A 22,321-nucleotide genomic window follows, 5' to 3' on the forward strand; every position below is an offset into this window, starting at 1 on the left:
ACAAGTAATGATAGTAGCATGAAAAACCATGGCAGGCCTCGCAACCTAACTTCTCTCTGGCCTGGCAAACTTCTCTACCCCCATGAGGAACTCTTGGTCCCTTCTTTGCTGAATGGCTCCTGTAAAAAGTCTGCAATGCCATCCTCTTTGTGTGAAGAAAGAAAGCAGTCACTCTGGCTTTGGATAAAATACCCTTACCTTCAGCCTCTGGAGGGGTCTGATGAGCAGGCTACTTATCCAGTTTTGTTGGAGTTCTAGTCTCCTGCTTGGAACAAGAAAAAAGTTCCATGTCCAGCCTAAATCTCTTGGATATCCAGAAGGAAAAGGAATTCGGCAATCACGAAAACTCTGATGACATCATGCAAGTGCCATCTAAATCAGTCTAGTGAACAGCTGGGAGGTGGGATGCATGGCCGACAACTTGTTTGCCAGATCATCAAGTGCTGAGGGGAAAGAGAATGTGGGGTCTGCAGAAACACAGAGCTGTCAAGACCCAGGAGCTGCATGTCTGTGGTCCAAGCAGCAGCTGCCCTAACATGACTGTCCTCATCCCAACCATGGCATCCTATCCACAAATCGAATCTAAACTACTGTCGAAGTACATCAACCTGAATGAAGGAGGAGAGATCACCAGATTCAAAAGAAAGGACTCTAACAGAAGTATGCCTTACTGTCTCAGACTACATTTCTTCCAATTAGAAAAAAAATAGGGTAGAAGACCCACAGTTGTGGTCTTGTAATGGAAATATAAGTTTATCCAAGTGACAAATTATCACAATCAAATCAAGAATGTTTCCTGGTTTTGTCATCTTCCTTCTTTCAACCAGTCAGGTTGGCACAAGGAATACTGACATCCAACATCACATGATCCTTTTCCTCTAGGGGCTAGCGGGTGGCAAAGACAAAAAGGTCGTTTTAAATTCCACAGTATGGTTCTGATGATGAAGAAAGATCCACAGGCTACTCTATGGGAGCTCACCAAAGCCCCACTCAACACAGGCTTAGGGGTCAAAGAAACCCTCAAGGAGTAAGTGACAGCAAGAGGAGCCTGGAGGACAGAAGAAATCAGCTGTGTGAAAAAGGGAAGGAGAAATCCAGGTGTGAGGCAAGCGGCAGACTTGAGGAAGCAAGTGATTCAGTATGTATGGCGGAAGCACAGAAGTACACAAAGAAGAGAGGAAGTTGGCTGGGAAGGAAGGCAGAGGCTGGATCACGATGGGCCTCATATTCCATGCTAAGATGTTTGAAATTTAACTCTAAAGCAACTGGGGAGCCTTGAGAAAGGGCCAGTGGCACAATCGTATCTGATTCATGGGAAGTCCTGTCAGCTAGCGGCAGCACAGACCAGGGACTAGAGAGGGATGAGGTCAAGGGCAGGGAGCCCAGTCTAGAGGCTGCTGCAGTAACACAAGTGGGGAATTGTGAGTCTGAACTAAGGTGGCAGCAACTGCAATACGAAATAGTGGTCAGGTTCAAGGCTGGGTAAGAGGTGAAACTGAGTACACCTTGGAATGCCTGGATGCAATGGTATGCTAGTAAATGTTTAATAGTCATCTGTTTAAAAAATGCTCTGATTTGCAGCATTTGCCAATTTCCATGGTGTAAATACTCTGATTATGGCTATTTCAAGCTGCCAATATGATGTCACTGAACCTGGAGCTGGGAAGAAACATATCTCCAGCACCGCTGCCCACCTGTGAGAAGAGGAGAGTCTAGGAAAATCCAAAGCCCTCCTTGGCTTAGGGACCCAGGCAGGGTAGAAAATGCAGAAAGCTAACTGGAATTCTTAAGTTCTGTCTGGGACATACTGAGTCAGGGGAACCTACAGCCTTCATTGGAAAGATGTCCAGCAGGCAGTTGAATACATGCATTTTGAACAGTACAGAGAAAAATATGGTTAGACATGACAGTTGACATAAATGCCATGAGGAACTGTGTGCAAACCAAAAAGATAAGAGGGTAAAGGAGAGACCCTGGGAAATACTACATTAGAGGGACAAATAGAAGTTTATGAAGATGTCTGAGAAGGAGCTTTCAGAAGGGCAGGATTTCTTAGGACCAATTTGCCAAAAGCCAATTCACCAAGTAGCCAGTTCTCTGATTATCATGTCACCAAAGAATTAATTCATTAAAGTTACCAAATTTACCTATTTTTCTTTTTTTCTTTTTTTTTTGAGACAGAGTCTCGCTCTGTCACCCAGGCTGGAGTGCAGTGGCACAATCTCGGCTCACTGCAAGCTCCACCTCCCGGGTTCATGCCATTCTCCCGCCTCAGCCTCCTGAGTAGCTGGGAATACAGGCGCCCGCCACCACGCCCAGCTAATTTTTTGTGTTTTTAGTAGAGACGGGGTTTCACCGTGTTAGCTAGGATGGTCTTGATCTCCTGACCTCGTGATCCACCCGCCTCGGCCTCCCAAAGTGCTGGGATTACAGGCGTGAGCCACCGTGTCCGGCCCAAATCTACCTATTTTTAAAATTGATTATTTCTAATTATTTATAAAGCAATTGTTCATTAGAGGCACTTAATTTCAGCAAATTGCCCATCTGAAAATAGAAGGCCAAAAAGTTTTTAAAAAGCACGGAATTCTTGGTGACAGCAAGTGCCACACACGTGGGCAATAGCCTAAGAAGGGAAAATGTCCTTAGGTCACTCTACTGTGATGCTCCACAGAATGGCAGGGGTAGGAGGAAGATCCCAATGGGAGAGTAGACAGGGAGAGAGGTAGAAATGGCATAGAAGCTTTCACCTCAAGAGAGGTATTGGTTACTTTCCCTTTTTCTATGAGAGTCATTTATGTTTACATGTTGAGTAGGAAGATCAAGCATTTAAAGAGAAACTGAAGCAATAAACAGAGGGGTCAGAGTAACTGATGCCCTGATGTTCCAGAAGAGGAAAGGGAATGATATCTAGTGCAAAGGTGACGAGGGAAGATAGAGTTCCCTAAGCTAAGTCTGGAACAACCCTGACTTAGGTCAAGTTTCCTTCTACCAGGACAACCAAGGTATGGGAAATCCACTTAGAGGCTCTAATGCAATTTCATGGGAATCTTGTTAGCACATCTTCTGAATGGAATTGGTCTGCACTCTGAGTTCACAAGAAGCAAGAATGAAACCTGAAAGTAAGCCAACTTTGTTTCTTGTTTTTATAGCACTGTATTTCTTGTTTTTATAGTACTATCAGTGTCTGCAAAACTTGGTTTTGACCCTTTTTTTCATGGTTCCAAACACCCATCTTCACTACCACTCTCCTTCCTTTGTATTATCCCACCCCTCCCAATGGCTTCCTGTTTCACCAGAGGAAAAAAATGTTTCTTTTGTATCCAGCACACCAAAAACTACTTCAGTTTTGCCATTACTTTTAATCGCAAAAACTGAAATTACTTTTGCACCAACCTAAATACTTGGTGCCTATACTAATTTATTCTTGGAAACATTTACTTTTCATAAACACATCAAACTCTTTGAAATCAAGTCAGTGGCTTGCTTAAGATTCCCAATAATATTAAATCAGCACTATACCTTGCCAAAATTGTTACCTAATTGTTACTGAAGTGTTATCAACCCTCATATATGAACTTACTATCTTAAACATGTTTGGTTATTTTCTAGTCCATTTAGGATCTTCTCTGAATTAAAGCTTAGCAATTGCCCAAAAAGTTAGGGACAGAATCATGTAGGACTCCAGCATCCTAAAGTAATATCCTGGTCATGATGTCATCATTTAACAAGTTTCTCCTGCCACCTTTTTCTATAGGAATCCAATGGAGATGTGTGTTTGCCACATTGTGTAAATTTTATCTTCTCTCTCCTTTGCAGCCAATGCCCAGGGAAGGGGCTGAAAAGAGAGAAAACTCCTAGGAGAAATCCCACACACACCTGGGATGAACCACAAAGATGGTATGATCTATAAGAATAAACTTAGATATGGTTGTTATTATTATAGAGGTGGCAAAAAAAAAAAAAAAAAGAAAGAAAGAAAACATCTGCACCTAGAGTACGGGTTCAATTCAGCTCTCAATTGACACAACAGAGCTAGTTGGTGGTACTTTTATTTAAGGATTATATTTTGCTTTCTTTTACATACTGTCTAAATTAACAAATACTTCTGATCTTATGAAAAATTATGCAAATATCAAATTATGCAAATATCAATTCTAAAAGGAAAATTTCTGACTCTTAGGGTAGAAACTCCCATGACACAATGTATGTAGAAATAACGCAGCTGATTGACAACATGAGGATAGATGCTTCAAATAGGAAATTCTAAAAACATAACACTGCAAAAGAAAAAAATCCCAACAGAACTACCATTAAACAGTATATGTGTGGGTCACTAAAGGGACTCTATTTCATACTGAAAATTAAATCTTGTGGGAAATCAACACTAGGTGAAGTACCAACATGAGCCTTTTAAAAAAAAAAAAAAAAACATAAATTAAGGACCTACCGTCTGTCTGAGATTTACTGAGGAATATTGTGCTGGCCCGAGGATGATCTGAAGGATTGAATTCCATGTTCAAATCTTTAAAGAAAGGAAAAGAAATTATATGAATAAGCCATCTGATAACTAAGAGGAACCAAGATTGACTCAATTCTTTTTCAACTTTAAATTGCTAATACATTCAAGGATTCTGGAAACCTACAGCTATTACGTTAATAGATTCTTTTGGTTCAATTCAGAACACTGCTATTTAGAAATCTGAAAGTCATACATAAAAATTAGACAGTTGGCTAGACATCTATTAGCCTAGGAAAAACTCCATTTTCTTCTGAAAAAAGTCTGCTCTGCACCCAGTATACTATAAAATAGCAGGACAGAGTTAAGGCATGCGATTAAAGAGAGTTACGTGCTACAACAGATTCATCGAAACATTACAGTCAAGTACGTGGTAGTTCCTTTTTCAAGGTGATTAAAATAGGAATATCTCAACTCGTTAGGGCGAATCAGCATCCACATACTCTGCTTAATTATTTTTTGAAAAAGCAAAACTTGTCCCTTAGAGCAAAAGCTACAAATCGGCCATTTGTGGACCTAATCTGGGCCCCGGACATGTTTTGTTTGATCCCTACTTTTTAAAAAACATTTAAGACAACATATAAAAATCAAGAGATTTCAAACACATAAAAACACACACACACACACACACACACACACACACACACACACACACACACACACACCTATTTCCAGCTTCCCCTGAGAAATCAGATCGTTTGGCAACACTGAGCCCCCACCCCAATGGTCACAACTGGCTGAAGCCGAGCAGCTGCGACCCCTTCACAGTGGCTGTGTCCCTGATGGGACACAAGACTCCAGCTCCCCAGTGACCACTCCCCTCTGCTTTACTGGCAGGTCTTCACAAGCATTTGATTTTGCAATCTTAGAACTCTTAGAACATCTCCAAGGTCTACAATTTGTCAGGATGGTATAAACAACTTAGAATGCTATCACAGAAGAGTTTTTCCAGTTTTTTTTTTTTTTTAAACTGATTCCATAGAAAATAAGCAAAACAGAAGAATTAAGTTAGGGGAGGAAAGAGATCAAAATTACTGGAAAACCAGAATGGTCTTCAAACCAACTTAGAGAGTCAGAATAAAACTTCTTGGGTTCAATTATTTCAATAAATTTGCAGAGAAACCTACTCAACACTAACAAAAACAGAAGGGGCTATCCTTAGTGTTAACAGCTAATCAATCAAAGATAAAGTGAAAGAAAGAAAAGGATGATAAAATAAATATACACTGGAGGCAACACCTAATCACTTATCCACAAAGAGATTTATCCTAAGCAAACTTCTGAAGTGTGGTGATTTTTTCCCACATCAGCCAACGGCTACTGGGCCAGTTCCTAACTTCTCCCCGAGTACCTGATTAAAGAAACATCTATTGAATCTTAAACAGATGCTACTTCAATTATCTGATCCTTCTTGTATTATATAACTTCTGTTAACATTACACAATAATTTCAGAGTCAAAGCTATTAAGGGGTTTTGATGGAAGGAGAAAGATGGGTGGAAGAGACACTGAATTTTTCGAATTTGCTTCAATTTGAACTACAGTTAGTCAAGAAATGTCATGGTGAAAATGACTCTGCAAGGAGGTTTCCTGCTCAACTAGGATATAAAAGGGGTTAAATAACAAATGTGTTACTAAACGTTTTGAGGGCTTCTGCATATCAAAATGAGGGCAAATATAAAATCCTAACCATGATGGATGCTTTTAATGTCCAAGAACCTTAACACATAGTCCCCTAGAAAAGCAGCAGTGGAAACACATCATGCATGCAGTTCCCACATGCCAGCAAGGTGACACCAGAAAATCAATCCTTGGCCTCAGACAGCATCTGGACTAGCGACTACTACCTTATTCCCTTAATGCCCACCTGAGACTCATCTACCAGACCAGTTTTCTTTAAGACCCACTTTTATTATTAAAATACATCAGTAGGGGTTTATGGAACACCACAATCAAAAAATGTGAAGCTTTCCTGTTTGGAAGCAAAATAACACAAGACTGTCATTTCTTGGAGAATTGAGATCCTGCTCCTAAGTCCAAGAATGTCCTGGAGGACAATCCCCTGACTGCCTGCAGATTGGGGTTCTATGCTGTTACGTTCACAAGCCCTCAAAGTTGTTAATAATGGGGATGTCACAGATTCTAAGGGACGGCTTCCAATAATGGGGCATTTTTAATAGTAAATAATAGTGCTACGATTTGGATGGTGAAATGCTATCATACCATCTAAAAAGCACATGAAGAATATTTTATTGACATGGAAACCGATGTACCATATGTCATTAGGTGACGAAAGCAGTATGATATCCTTTTGGGGGAAAATATGTGTCGGCATAGAAAATATATTAAAAGAATATATACCAATATTTGGTTATCTTTGAATAATGTGATTGTTTTCTGAGTTTTATGCACTGTAAACACTTTTGTTGGTTTGTTTTTTTGTTTCTGTTTTTGAGACAGGGTCTTGCTCTGTCGCCCAGGCTGGAGCGCAGTAGTGCAATCGTGGCTCACTGCAGCCTCAATTTCTTGGATTCAAGCGATCCTCCTGCTTCAGCCTCCTGAGGAGCTGAGACTACAAGGCATGCATCACAAGCCTGGCTAATTTTTTTATTTTTGTAGCTACAGAGTCTTACTATGTTGCCCAGGCTGGTCTCAAGCTCTTGGGCTCAAGTGATCCTCCTGCTTCAGCCTCCCAAAGTGCTGGGGGATTACAGGTGTGAGCCACTGTGCTCAGCCTATTGGTTTGCTTTTTTTAACTTTTGTTTAAAAACTACTTGTGAAAACTGATTTGACCCTCTGAGTGGCTGGACTGCCTCTCCAACACAGGGTGGTGTTCCCAGAAGACGCCCTCAAGGTCTCCCTGAATTCAGAGGAGATTTCACACAGAGTCACCAAGATGAGTCTCCCCTCGGCAGTGTTCACTGTCATAGAAACTCAGGGTGAAAACTGACCAGCTCAGAGGCACTCCTGAGCGATGGCACCCTCACCCTCCACCAGCAGCCCGTGCCTCTCCACTCCTCCTCAAGAGGGCTGCAGCAAGGAAAGGCGGAATGACCACTTGTTCTCTGTGGGGGAAGCCAAGCAGCAGGATTATGTCTCACACTCTCCCTATGAAAGGTGAGCACCAAGTGGGAGGCGAAGAAAAGCCTGTCACGTTTCCTTCACAGCCAAGTTATAACTCTAAGTCTGACAAGAATGCTCCCTGGGCCACAAGTGGTCCCTAATGATGACAGGCCAAGTGTCATCTCTCCCCAGTGCGGTGACACACATCAAGTGACTTGCAGGGTTCAGAGACTTCAAGACCAGTGTCTGATGTGAAATTCACAGATGAGGTGAATACAGGCCAGATCTTGAAGAAAACTATGGTAATTACAGTATGTGTTCTATCATGGGAACTCTACCTCTTTGGGGAACAAAAAAAAAAGGGAAAAGCCACCATTCCCATGAGCCAAGCAAAATGAACCTGCTTTATCACCCTAACTTCACACTGAAGCCAAGCACGACAAACAGTGCAATTTTAGCCATAAAGGAAAAAGATCCCCTCATTGCAGAGTCAGGAAAAATGATATCACCAATGTTTACCATGAGGTAGAACACATTTGGAAGAGCATAGTGGTTTCAGTTCACCTCTATGATGTTTTTCAACAACAAGAATTAAAAGTAATAAATCCACGGAATACTGAGCTTAAAATTAGGGATTATAGACAAAATACACTTCACTGCTAAAGTATGCTGACCACTTTGCTGAAGTCAGCTCTAACAGTTTATTACTCATTTTTAAAGTAATAATCTAAACACTAATTGTTTACATGATCCTCCCTCAATCCACCCCAAAATCACATATCCCTCACCCCTCACAAAGCCCCTCTTGGAAATTCACACAGCTGGGCCTCCCTTAGACCCGCCTCTGCAGCATGCAGAGAGCTCTGACTCTTCCCACCTGCTCCCATCAAGCTCTTGAAGTACCTCATGTGCTAACTCACCCAGAAGAACAACAACTTATAAAATTTAAATAGTTACTCTACTGGGTGTCATTGTAACAGAAACTACTGCCTTACTGAAAGAGTGAAGCCCCACCAGAGCATTTCCATCCCTGAGAAAAGACGACACCACACAGAAGCCGAGAGCTCTGCCATGAGGCAGGTGGGCATGTGGCCGGCCTCCGGGAGGGACAGAGACATGCACGGCCTGGTTTATCCTACACAAACTTACAATTGATTCAGGGAGTCAAGATGAAGTACATGACACATCAGAGTGCAGAACCAGCTAGGGAACAATGAAGAATAAAATATATGACCAAATCCTAGGAGACACAGAATAGCATGCTTACAAGAGAATAGCTTAAACAAAGCACTGGACTCATAATTTTATGAGTCAAAAATAAATATTGTTTTTTTTCCTAGCAAGGCTATTCAGTTAATTCAGTTAAATGGACCAACATGCATTGAGTCTCCACTATATGCTAGGTATTATGTTCAATCCTATTCATATCGAAATACTACTTTGGGGTAGTAACCACTTGTGTCATTAACTTTCCTGTTCTACATGACCTATTTCATGGTCATAAGAAAGCATTCTTGGCTTTCGAAGGGCTACAGTTGATTAATGGTGAGACAAATATGTATTTAGCTGACTTCAAAATGCATCCTGTGACATTTCTATCACATTTACCTTCACGATTACACTGTGATAGGATAAATGAGCATTTCATTAGATGTCACGAGTATATACTGAGAGGTTGTCAGGGTCAGTCCATTCTGCCATGGTTTTCATTCATTCATTCATCCATTCAGTCAACAAATAATCACTGAGCATCTACTAGGTGCTAAGCAATGCTGAGTTACAGGTACTGAGGATACAGAAGTAACGAAAAAGATCAAGTCCCAGCCCTACAAGAGCATCCTTCTAAGTTGAAGGTATAAGGTACTAGAGGAGAAAACAAAAAGAATGAAAAACCCATCAAGACTGACTCTATAACCCACATTCAGAAAGCTGAAATTAGACTCTCCAGGAGTTCTCGGAATCATTCATTCCCCAAAGAGATGCTCAAACAATAGAAAAAGAATTACACATTTTATAATGTAAAAGATCCAGATTTGAATTCACTTTTGCTAGCTCTATGGCCTTGGGCAAATTGTGATACTATTCTGATCTCATTTTCCTTATCTACAAAGTGGGCTAATAACACCTAGCTTCGAGGACTGCTGTGAAGATTAGGAGTCACGTACTAGCGCAATGGGCAGGATGTCCACCACACAATAGGGGCCCCAGAAATAATGGGTATTAAAAACATTAAGCCACAGCACTTAGATCAGGGCTAAAGAAATAAAACTCTCAATACATAAATGTTAGGCTTAGAGACACTAAAGACTGTTAAATTTCATTACACAATTTCTGTTCTCTAAGGAGTGCTGGCTTGAAATTGATGTTTAAAACTTTGGTGTTGCATACTCCTGACTTAGAGTGTCCTACCTCCTAAAAGAATGGCAAGATAATCCATAAATTAACCTCTGAGGAAGTAACGCTTTAGAGAAAAAGGCAGTTTTAAGGAATGTCATGGAATCCCCTGAGTTGACTTCAATCTAATACTTAGGAAGCAGAGTTTTAGCCTATGTTTTGTTTATGATGTTGATACCTATTAAGATACACAGCTGAATTAAAATATTCAAAGAACGGTTATTCTAAGGGCCTCCTGCCAGACTTTGAGGTGACAACTGAATGTTCGGTCACACTGCTTTCAGTCCATGTGTCAGCTGAGCACAAGGTAAAATACAATGCCTTTATTCAAAACTAAAGATAAATCAAACAGCATGTGGCACAGTTTAATTTGGCAGTATTCTCTTATACTGGGCAACCTCATTTTCTTCAGTCTTTTCCACAGATGTCACAATAACAGTGATCCACAATTGCTCATCTCGGCATTTAAACCAGCACCAAGTTTACCTTCCAGTGTTACAAAGGATCAAGGTAATAAGATAGTGGCTAAGAAAAGCAGCCGTCATAAGCTATCATTAATGGTCTGAAAAACTAGTAAAAAGTAAAGCAGAAAAGCACAGTAAGACCTAAACAGCACTGGATGGAGAGGAGGCGCCAAAGCAAGCCTGTAGAGTCAAACTATCCCCTCCCCCTTGCATCCCCCTTTCTCTGCACTGCCATGCCCCAAACTGATAATCACTCCAATAAATCATCTCCACGAGATGGGCTGTCCACTTAGGTCTAGACAGTGTCAGTGAGCAGAGCCCAAAGGAATCAAGTGTTCTGTGATTCCTTGATAGGTTCTGGAACTTCAAGATACATAGAAAGTGAGTTTCAACTGGGAGGCCAACTGTGGTACAGCCCCACAGTTACCCTCCGAAGACATTACTAGTTCTATTTCCTGTCTTTTGAGCAATATTTGATGTGGTTAAAATCTCAAACCCCTAATTTCAATTTTAGGTAGTCACATTTCCAAATCTGGCTATGATGTGGGAGGCAATTATGAAATCAACAAAGCCTATTAATTTTAAATCAGATTGTTTCTTTTGTTGTTATTATTGTCCCTGCCACTGCCTCAAAATCAGTGATTATCTCCATTTGTTAGTGTCAACAGGATGAAATCAGGAGCTGACCAGGCTGGTTTGCTCCAGGAGGCTGTCACCAGGGAAGCCTGAGCCCAGCAGCCCGCATCAGCATTCCCACGAGAGCAACGGCTCCTGCTGTGGCTGCCGCAGCCAAGTGTTCCTACTGCAGTTCTGGTTAATCCCACCTAAAGCCATCTTTTCTACTCCCACTGACTTCAAGTTTATTTTCTGGACTATCATAACACACTTATATTTAGTTGTTTCCTATTTTCACTCTCTTTCAGCCACTGGTGCCCCTGCAGGTGATCTCTGTGTATGTCTTTGCAAGTGTGTGTCTCTGTGTCCACACGTCTACATGTGTGGGCCTCCAGGGCAGTCTCTCCGCAAGTGGGTTGCTAACTGAATGGATGTGTCTCTGTGTGCAACTCTCTGTGCGCACACATCCAGCCCTCACTCATCTGCTGTTTGTCTGTCTGTCCCTCCACCTCCCTGTCCATCTCTGCATCTCCCCATTTGCCTCTCCTTCCCTCTGTCGGTCTCTCCACCTGCCTGTCCGTCTTTCCATCGCCCTGTCTGTCTCTCCATCTCCCTGTCTGTCTCTCCAACTCCCTGTCTGTCTCTCCAACTCCCTGTCTGTTTCTCCACTGCCCTATCTCTCTGTTTCCCTCTCTGTCTCTCCATCTCCCTGTCTGTCTCTCCATTGCCCTGTCTCCCCCTCGCCCTATCTTTCTTTCTCCATCTCCCTGTCTCTCCATCTCCCTGTCTGTCTCTCCATTGCCCTATCTCCCTGTCTCTCCATCTTCCTGTCTGTCTCTCCATTGCCCTATCTATCTCCCTGTCTATCTCTCCATCTCCCTGTCTCTCCATTGCCCTATCTATCTCCCTGTCTGTCTCTCCATCTTCCTGTCTGTCTCTCCATCGCCCTGTCTCTCCATCTCCCTATCTCTCCAACTCCCTATCTGTCTCTCCAGTGCCCTATCTCCCTGTCTGTCTCTCCATCTTCCTGTCTCTCCAGCTCCCTATCTGTCTCTCCAGTGCCCTATGTTATCTCCCTGTCTTCTCCCTGTCTTCTCCCTGTCTCTCCATCTCCCTGTCTGCCTCTCCATCGCCCTGTCTGTCTCTCCATCTCCCTGTCTGACTCTCCATCTCCCTGTCTGACTCTCCATCTCTCCCTGTCTATCTGTCTCTCCACTGCCCTGTCTGTCTGTTTCTCCATCTCCCTGTCTGTTCATCTCTCCATCTCCCGGTCTGCCCCTCCATCTTCCTCTTTCCAACCCATCTCTCAGTCTCTCTTCTCCTCCTTCTCTTTTCCTCGCTATAACTGTTTCCGTTTTCCCTTCTTCCCTCCCCAGTTCCTCTCTGCTGTCCTATTTCTAATTTTCTATCTTAATGTATCTAATATTCTATCTTAAGATTAATCAAGGAGATAAAGATGCTAATGTTCGGGGAGGAGGGAGGGACAGCATTAGGAGATATACCTAATGCTAAATGACGAGTTAATGGGTGCAGGAAATCAACATGGCACATGGATACATATGTAACAAACCTGCACATTGTGCACATGTACCCTAAAACCTAAAGTATAATAAAAAAAAAAAAGATGCTAATGTTAAGACTAAAGACAGATTATTCTGCCAATACACAGACCAGATAACCTAAAAGCTCTCATGCTACATGCACTTTGAAATGTGAGTTGAAATATAATACAGCCTTTTAAATGCCTATAAGAGTGTGGCAAGAAAGCAGGGTCAATGGCCTAAGGCCCGAATCAAAGACAGAACTGAAGTCTGTGGCAGGACAGGGGCTATCCAGTTGTGTGAGCTGGTCTTGGGTTTTGACTAAGGTGACACACATGCGGGTTCACACCAGTGATCTGGCATAATTAAGAATTCTAACCCCCTTTACTCTCAGAAGTGTCTTGGTTTGAAGACACTATTATTTTAATGCTCTTGCAGGACAGGATATAACACAGGAGTTGGAACTGACACTTTTACATATAGCTAGAACCCTCAGAGAGCTATGATCTTAGCAAAAACCTGAATTAAGAAAAAGTATCTATAAACCCAAATGAAAAGGAGGCTGGGCTGGCGGAGGGAGCAATTGCCCAATCTCCCAGCAACTGGTAACTATCAGTCTGTCTGTATCTCTAATGTGGTTTTTGACATTCTACTTCACATATGTAGCCCAGAAAACTCCTGGAAAAGAAATTCACACCAAATCGGCCAAATTATAGACCACTCTAAAGCAGGCTGTCTCCCAGAATTCCACCAGATTATGTCCTCTGATGACAGGCTCACCATCTAAAATGGCAAGACACATGAGGAAAAAATAATCTCATGACTCTTGAGCAAGAGTCAAGAAACTAAAAAATATCAAGATCAGACCCTCAAAATCTTGAGATAATAAAACTAAATAAAGACCATAGAATGAATTTGTGTACAGTGGTGAAAAACAAAATAAATTTTAAAATAAGGGGGAAAAGATACTCTGAAAAAATGAAAGGGAGTTTTAAAAAAGAACCATGTTTGTAGGATTCATATAGAGACACACACATATACACACACGTGTCTATACATGCATGCAAACACAATCACTACACACTGAATATTTGTGTCCCCCCAAAATTCCTACGCTAAACCTTAGCTCCCAGTGTGACAGTATTTGGAGGTGGCACCTCTGGGAGGTGGTTGGGTCATGAGGGCAGAGCCCTCACGAATGCGATTAGCGCCCTTATGAAAGAGGCCCCAGAGAGTTTCCTTGCCCCTTTTGCCATGTGAGGTTACACCAAAAAGAAGATGGTCATCTATGAACCAGGAAGCTGACCTTCACCAGATACCAAATCTGCCAGCACCTTGATCTTGAATCTACCAGCTTCCTGAACTGTAAGGAATACATTTCTATGGCTTATAAGCAACTCAGTCTACAATATTTTGTTATAGCAGCCCAAATGACTAAGATGGTCAATGAAATCTAAAATTCAATAGATGAGTTAAACTGCAGGTTAGATATTCCTGAATATAGAACTGGTGACTTGAAAAACAGACCTGAGGCCGGGCGCGGTGGCTCACGCTTGTAATCCCAGCACTTTGGGAGGCCGAGGCGGGTGGATCACGAGGTCAGGAGATCGAGACCACGGTGAAAACCCGTCTCTACTAAAAAATACAAAAAAAAAATTAGCCAGGTGTGGTGGCGGGTGCCTGTAGTCCCAGCTACTCGGAGAGGCTGAGGCAGGAGAATGGCGTGAACCCGGGAGGCGGAGCTTGCAGTGAGCCGAGATGGCGCCACTGCATTCCAGCCTGGGTGACAGAGCGAGACCCTGTCTCTATTTAAAAAACACAACAAAACCAAACCTTAAAATTTAGTTGCGGCTTTGCCAGGAACCTTGCTTCACCCTAACACTGCTCCCTTTTGAGCACTCTACTGCTTACTGCCACATTCACCAGAGGCCAGGTAAGGAAAACCATAAAGAGGGTTACGGAAAGTCCAGGTGAGGGTGAGGGACAGCGGGAGCAACAGGATAAATGCTAGTGCCTGTTCCCTCCTGTGTGAGGCTCGATAGAAGCACAGGCACAGGCGGACACACCCGAGAACTCTCTCCAATTCACAACCCTGGGACTGGCAAGCTCTTGCTGGCTGCCATACCTGATCTTCACCCCTACAGAGCTGGCCTGCTCCTCCAGTCTGGCCTTGTTTTCCATATCTCTTCGCTGCACACTTTCTGCTCCAGCAACTTTGCCACCACACAATCTTCTTTCAGTTTTTCCCAGGCTTGACCAGGCTAGCCCTCTGCCCTGAATATCCTCTCTAGGGGAAGCCATTTGGTCTACTCCTGCTCCCACCTCAAGTGTCAGGCAAACTCCTAAGCCCTGGAAGCCTTCCTGACCCTCCTAGGCTCACTTCCGTGCGTCTCTCCCACTCCCACCAAGCCTGGTACATGCCTCTGTACTTCTTACATCCCTGTAACCACTGGTTTGAATGTGTGTCCCCCATACCCCCAAAATGTGTGCTGACTACAGAAATGAGCCAGTAAATTAGTTCAAATGTCTTCTATATGCCACCAAGGAATGGAACTGAATGGACTGCAGAGAGATATTTCAGATCCAGTCCTCACTCTCAAGGAGCTTCTTTCCACAGCAAACACAGACACACACACACACACTCTCTCTCCCTCTTCCCCCTACCCTGCTGATAATCCTGAAGCAAGGCAGAATGCAGTAAGGATCACACATACAGCAATGATGGGCAGTGCTCCAAGTCTGACTGGTGGAGGAGAGATGACTGCACAGAGCAGGTGAGATTTCAGCAGGCCTCACGCAGAGCTGGATTTTTATTTAGAGGACTGCTCAGAGGAGGTGCATCTCAGCTAGAAGGAAGAGGACAGGTCAAAGCACATCACGGACAGAGAAAAGCTTATTAGGGAACTGCCAGTAGACACGCAAGGCAAGACAGTTGAAGAAGAAAAGCCGTGGGTAAGGAAAGCAGGCAAGGTGGATTCAGGCCACCTTGGAAAGCCCTGGGTGCCAGAACAAGAAGTTGTACTTTTCCTGAGGACAGAGGGACAAACCACTGATGGCATCTCAACAGTTCAAATTTGACTGGTGTTTATGTTTAGAAGGACATTCATTAAAAGAAAATGTGAAGGTGAAGTGACAAGTTTAAATTCAGAGAAAGGAGAAGAGAAAAATCATGCATCAGAGAAATATACATGACGACCTCACTGGGTCCTGGGACGATCAGATCAACAATGCTGGTTAAAGCTAGCAGTGCTCGGACCCCAGCACAAAGGCTTTGCGCGGGGCGGTTGCGGGGGTCATCGGTCAGTGAAATCAGTACCACATTAGGACACGAACAGTACTCGCCCTACCATGCATAAAGTCGAAATGTTCAACAGTCATTAACAAATAAGCTGAATAATGAAATGAACATAAAAGAATGATCAAATGAAATACCTCTTCTCAACAACTTAAGGAAAGAAAAGGAAAAACTGGCAAGGACCAACCATTAACTCAAATGCAGATGAACTCAAAGAAAGAATCTCCTAGCAACCAGCCTCTCCTGAGAGGCATGAATTAGCGCTATCATTGGAACAGGAAAAATACCACTTGGATTGCTGACATTTTAATACCCGGCAAATGACTAGGTCTTTTAACTATGGGGCAATATTGATGAAATTTACTGTTGCAGACAGCTGAAAAGCATATGAAATGACACCCTGAAAGCTAGAAAAAAGGCATTTGAGTCCACTATCATTACTCCATTTAACACTCAACAAATATTTATGGAGAATCAACTCGGTGTAGGTGTTCCATAAGAGAAACACGATGGTGAGGCCCTGTGGCCCCCGGAGTTAAAGGCTGGGGGTGGGGCATGAGGCAGACAAGTCAGAGGCTTTTGCCCCAGGTAAGTGCCTCCAGGAAGAATGGGTTAGTTACCCAGGCTAATAAGGGAGCAGGTGAAGGGTATAAGAAGCAAAGTACACCAAAGACACAAGAGTTAATTTAAAAAAAAAAAAAAAGCATACTGGGCATTTGAGACACACCATAAGAAGGGGGAAGCAGTGAGAAAAAATTGGTGAAGGAGTCTGGATTTTTATCCCCAGGGAACCAGGGAGTTACTGAAGGAGTGGAGTGACCAGACCAAATACACTTTAAAAACACCACTATGACCGCACGCTGGTGAAAAACTGAGCCCAAGGAGTAAAAGTTATCAGTTGGGAGCTGTGGTCATCATCCAGATCGGAAAGGAGTTGGAAAAAGTGGGTGGATTTGAAGATCTGGAGGAGACGGGATGCACCTGGTAAGTAATGAAAGCTGGAACATGAGGACAAGGAGGCAGATGAGGGTGACGAGCAGTGGTTGACAATGGGGCCATGCGCTGGGCTAAGGCACAGAGGAGGGAGCTGGAAGATCCAGTTCAGCGGTGGATATGCTGCTGGGTTTAACCTATCTGTGGGAAAACCACTGCCCATCAATCCAATTAAGCCCTATCCACTGACAGCTGTGCCAAATGCCTGACACCGCTCCTCTTTCCCATTTCCTAGAACCTTTTCCTCCAGGCTCAGTAAGATAAAGATAGCCTGTTACCATCTCCAGCTCTAGAGGCAGCAGCTTCCTGCACCTTCTCTGCCCACTGTTACTCTGAAGCTTTAATGTTGGCCAGGCAGGACCTTCTATAATGCAGCTTCTCTGCTGATGATCAGGGAGTAGGTCAATGTCATAAACTTACTTCCCAAATCCAGTTAACAAGTGGTTACTTTCAAGCAAATGCTGGTGTAAATTTCAAGCTCTGGAAGTATTTATCATTTGCCTACATCCATAAATTACTGTCAGAGCCTTTGATTTCTTTGCCTCTTCCTTTCTCTCCAAGTTGAGGATGTGCTGCCAAATTTAATAATGAGTTTTAAAACAATTTCCATAAATATTTTTTTAAAGTTCTGCCTGACAGTTGTTTCCTGAAGTGTTGGTATATGATGTCATTTGTTATCAAATTGTAATCTCCTAGCTTCATTGACTCTTTTTCCTTTTAAACTAGGTGCTTCCAGGGTTTCACTATTTATTACCTTCCACGAGCTTATGCTGCTTTAGAGTTCAGTCACCAAAACATCCTTGACTCTTCCTTCTGTCAGATTCAGTAACTTATATACATATATGCATATACTCTGGATAATGTGAGTTAGCATATTCTATGTCCATTGTTACCGAGGTAACAAATGCTTTCTGAATGTTAACTCTATGGGTAACCAAGAACATACGAAGAAACTAATGTTTAGTAAGCATCTACCATGTGCCAGACATGTTTGTTTAATCCTCACAGACACTCTCTAAAATAGACATTACTAATCCTATTTTTTAGATGAATAAGGAGAACCAGATAAGGTAAATCAAAGTCAGACTCCTAGCACACAGTACAACTATGGTTCCACATCTAGCACATCTGAATGCAGAACCCTAGCTTGAATCCCTCTAGTGAAAGAAGTCACTCAGAAGCCATGAAGATCAAGAACCTCCATCTGCCAAAAGGCAGTGTCAAGGAGACACACCTTCACTTTCAGTGTACAGAACCTCTATTTACCAGTAGTTTATACATTCCAAAAGTGCTGCTGCAACCATTTCCCCAAATATCTCTAACTAAGGCCTAACGTAGCTGATACACAATACAATGCTGGGAATGCCAAGATCCCATTGTCCTCTGCTCTGCCTTCCTCACAGCACAGCAGTGCACCCTGCAGAGGCGCTCAATGGAAGAAGCCCTCCTGACAGGGGCACCACTCACACCGAGATCTGGGACACAACTTGCACAGGCTGTGGGTAGAGGGACTGCTGGTGTTTCTGACCTGGGGTGGTGGGCAGCTTTCCAATCCAGCACCAGCCCCTCCGCTCCGGAATGACCCCTCCACCCACACACTCTCAGAAGCAGTCACAGAGAGCAGCTGCAGCGGCAGTGAGTGCAAATAAGCAAGTAAGACAGGTCCTGGCAGAGAGGACCTTGCCTTCTGTGTTTCTGAAAGTTCATTCGCTTCCTGTTAGGTTCAGAGTAAGGCTCTTAGTTCCAGCCTCAGCATGGTCTCACTGTCTAGCTAGTTCACCATGGTTTCCTGATTTTCAGAAGAGGATCTTCTCAGATCATAATGGCAAAGCAATAGTAGAAGGGTGAGATGAGGGTGAAGATGCAGAGATGCTAAGTGCAGGAAATCTCAAGGAGCAAAATACAGGAGAAAGGGAGCGGATACACTATCCAGTGGCGAGACGGGGTCCTTCTGCCACTGGTGAGCCAGGACTACTGCCATTCCTAAAGAGGCATCAAAATGAGCTCCACCTAACACGGCTGCTTTGAAGAAGCACGGCTTCTGTGGATGCAAAGGTGTCACAATGTTACTTTAGTGAAAAACATCAATTTTATTATATTGTGATAATATTCACATTTAATCATCAAAATTCCTATTTAATCCACTTCCAGAGGTTTATAGCTGACATGTAAAGACTTGATTTTCTAGAGTTAGGATCAAACTCCAGTACTGAATTGAGTGCCTTAGAGTGTGGCCACCATTGAAGCAAATGCCTGGAGATTAGAGGAGCCTGGAATATAACTATACTGAGTGTAAGGAGAGGGGCAAAGAGTGGGATGTGCCGGGGGAAAAAACCAGAAAATCCACAGAGAGATTTATTTATGCATTTATGTATGCAGGCTGGACTGAATAACATCAGGGACAAATGAAGATGCTAACGTTGGGATACCTCAGTAACAAATCAGACATTTCCACTCTCAAACACAAAATCATTCAGTAGCCCAAGGGCCCATACTTTGCCATGAATAATACACATAGAAGCCATGAACACTAGAAAAAGGGCAGCAAAAGAGACCTTGGGTTCAAATTTTCATCAAGTGGTCCCAAGTATTCTGAAAAAGATCCCCAAGATGCTGGGGGATGACTCTAAAGAAAGAGTCTTGGCCAAGCTTTGGTCAGGCTTCTGAACCTTCTCCTGGGCCCATCTGTGCACTTCCTTATAAACTCCACTTTTAGCAAAGCACCCTGCTACGTCAGATTAGCAAGAACCCCGACCCTCGACGTCTAATCAAGCTCCTCGTCCTTGACTACCCTCAGGTGATCCTCCCGGCCTGCCTTCAGCAAGAATCCTGTCAGGTTGATTTAGCCAGAATTCTCCTTACTCCTGATGTTTCTTCTTAGTAATTTTCCATTCGCTAACCACATCCCTTGCTCCTTGGCTATAAATTCCCACTTGCCCATGCTATATTCAGACTTGAACCTAATCTCTTTCCCCCATCACAAAACCCCACTGCTGCGGTCCCTCTACCTATCGAGATGGTCCTTAGTCAAGTTTGCCTTACCGTGCTTTAACAAGAGTCATGGAATAAGTTTTTCTTTAACACAACCAAACCTCAGGCACAGGATATGGAAAGTGTCATCCTTCAGATCCCCCACTTGCTTCCATAACCAGGAGACCTTCAGCCAGCCCAGTGGTGGGCCTGGGAGCTGTCCATGCCATCGTCTCCTATTTCAGGCCAGCTGGGTGGATCACCAGCCCTTCCTACCCCTGCCCACTGCTCCCCACTCTTCACATCCCTCCCTCAGTTTATAATAAGTGGATGTCCTAGCCCAACCTCCACATACAAGTTCCTTTGATTACAAATACTGTATCCTGTTCATCTTAGACACAGTACAGTGCTTGGCATGGAGCATCACTTATCATCCATCCTCTATAAATGACTGAGTAACAAATAAAACAAGAGAACCTGGGCTAATGAAAGGAGGAAATAACTGAGTGAGGAGTATTATGATACTGTGCCATGCCATAGGTACTGTGCTGCCACATTCAGGACACTTTAGAAAACCTTATGCAACAGAATAGATAACACATTAAATATGTTCCACGAACATTTCATGCTGATTATTTTGTCTGAGCTCCTGCTAAAGGTATTTTCTTTTTTCTCTTCCATTTGTTCAAATCATATTTATAATAACAGTAGCTTGATGCTTACCAAATGAATGTTATGTGCCAGGCACTGTATCCAGGCACTTCACCTACATAAATTCCAATTTCCACAAAACCTTGAAACTTCTAATAATTATCCTTGGTGGGTGTGTGTGTGTGTGTGTGTGTGTGTGTGTGTGTACATACAATTCTTCTTCTTCCGATGTGGCTCAGGGAAGCCAAAAGATTGGACACCCATGGTGTAGATGAATGATGCTTCTTCCTAGGTATGATGACACTGTTTCAACAAGGTGGGACCCTGAGGGCCAGGGGGCATCACCACTGTGTTTCTCTTATGCAATGCCTACAGTGAGTTGATTCTCAATAACTATATAGACATATATGAGAGAGAGAGAGATTTTTTTAAAGAGGCTCAGAGATGTTAAAGAACATTCCTAAGTTCACACAGCTGCCAAGAGGCAGGGAGATGCTAGGTCAGGGGTATCAGGAGCTCTACCTGAAACAAAGGCCATTCTTTCCGATGACACCATGCTACCTCACCAAGGAAGAGATGCTGTTAACATCCCCTGCTGTTCCACTAGCATGCAATGGAGGTCTTCACAGCTTTTGTGTCTTATTTCCAGGCTATCAGATATTGTTTTAGGCTGCACTTATATCTACCTCAGCCAGTAATCCTTTTTTTTTCCCCTTCCTTTTAATTAGCAAGGGACTGGAAGATCAGTTAGCTATACTTGTTAGTCCTGGTGTGAAGTACTCCCTCCAAGTACGTATTCCCTCCAAGTACCCAACACAAGGAGAGCCCCAAGCAGGTGCTCATCCAGTGCACATCCGATTAAGTAACAGGTATAATAATTATCTGCCCATTCCTCAACCTCCAGGCAAGTCATGACGGTGCAATGAGAGTATGCTCTACAGGGGCTGAGCTGGTGCAGGAGGTGGAACCCGCTACTACTAACCTGGGAGGAGTTCTGAGAAAACTCTGCATCCCCTACCACATTACTTCCTTTGTTTGTACCCCTATAAGACAGGGTCCCACCTTGTCAAAACAGGGTGCAGCCCTGTCAAAACAGTGTCATCATGCCTGGGAAGAAGCGTCACTTCATTCGTCTACACAAGGGATGTCCAATCTTTTGGTTTCCCTGGGCCACAGTGGAAGAAAAAGAATTGTCTTGGGCCACACATAAAATACAGTAACACTAACAACAGTTGATGAGCAAAAAACAAAAAACAAAATGCAAAAAAAGGTCATAATGTTTCAAGGAAGTTTACAAATTTGTGTTGGGCTGCACTCCTGGGCCACATGCGGCCTGCAGGCTGCAGGGTGGACAAGCTTGGTCTACACCTTTGGAAGAGATTCTGTGGCCTCTCACACAGCAGGGCTGGCCCGGGAGCCTCTTGACTCTCAGCTCTGCCTCTCACGGCATATCTGCATCACTCCGGATTCAACTAAGAAATCCCATCTGAACAGATTTCCATCTATTTTTACCCTCTTCTGAACTAAAGCTTCATTTTAATCATCAGTTAAAATAAGCTTTTTTACAAAATATGATGCGGGCTTCCCTCCACATGCTAAGCAGAATTTGTTCTCTTCTCTGTGGCTCAGCCTTGAGGTCCTCAGCTGATAGAAGTAGCTTCTGCTTCTCAGGTTTGGTCTTTCTGTCCCCTGCCTCCTTATCTGCCCCTCACTCTCCCTTCCATTTTCTGCTCTGAATCAACTAAGGGCTGAGAAAGGATGCTCTCTCGTTCTTTAGAAGTGAATGCAAAGAGGAGCCTGAAGGATCCATCTTGGGAAAC

The 22,321-nt window shown here is 43.3% G+C and overlaps 1 protein-coding gene across 3 annotated transcripts in view; it reads right to left on the reverse strand.

Annotated features, from left to right (window-relative positions):
* The window catches only part of CCNY (cyclin Y), a 231,046-nt gene that overhangs the window by 81,712 nt on the left and 127,013 nt on the right, over nucleotides 1-22,321 (reverse strand). For all 3 annotated transcript variants that reach the window (XM_004091187.3, XM_030798703.1, XM_030798702.1), the window contains exon 2: nucleotides 4,448-4,522. In XM_004091187.3, coding sequence (XP_004091235.2) covers nucleotides 4,448-4,522 — 75 coding nt within the window. The remainder of the gene's footprint in view (nucleotides 1-4,447; nucleotides 4,523-22,321) is intronic.

This window comes from Nomascus leucogenys, chromosome 18 (genome assembly GCF_006542625.1).
Source record: "Nomascus leucogenys isolate Asia chromosome 18, Asia_NLE_v1, whole genome shotgun sequence".
Taxonomy (NCBI): Eukaryota; Metazoa; Chordata; class Mammalia; order Primates; family Hylobatidae; genus Nomascus; species Nomascus leucogenys.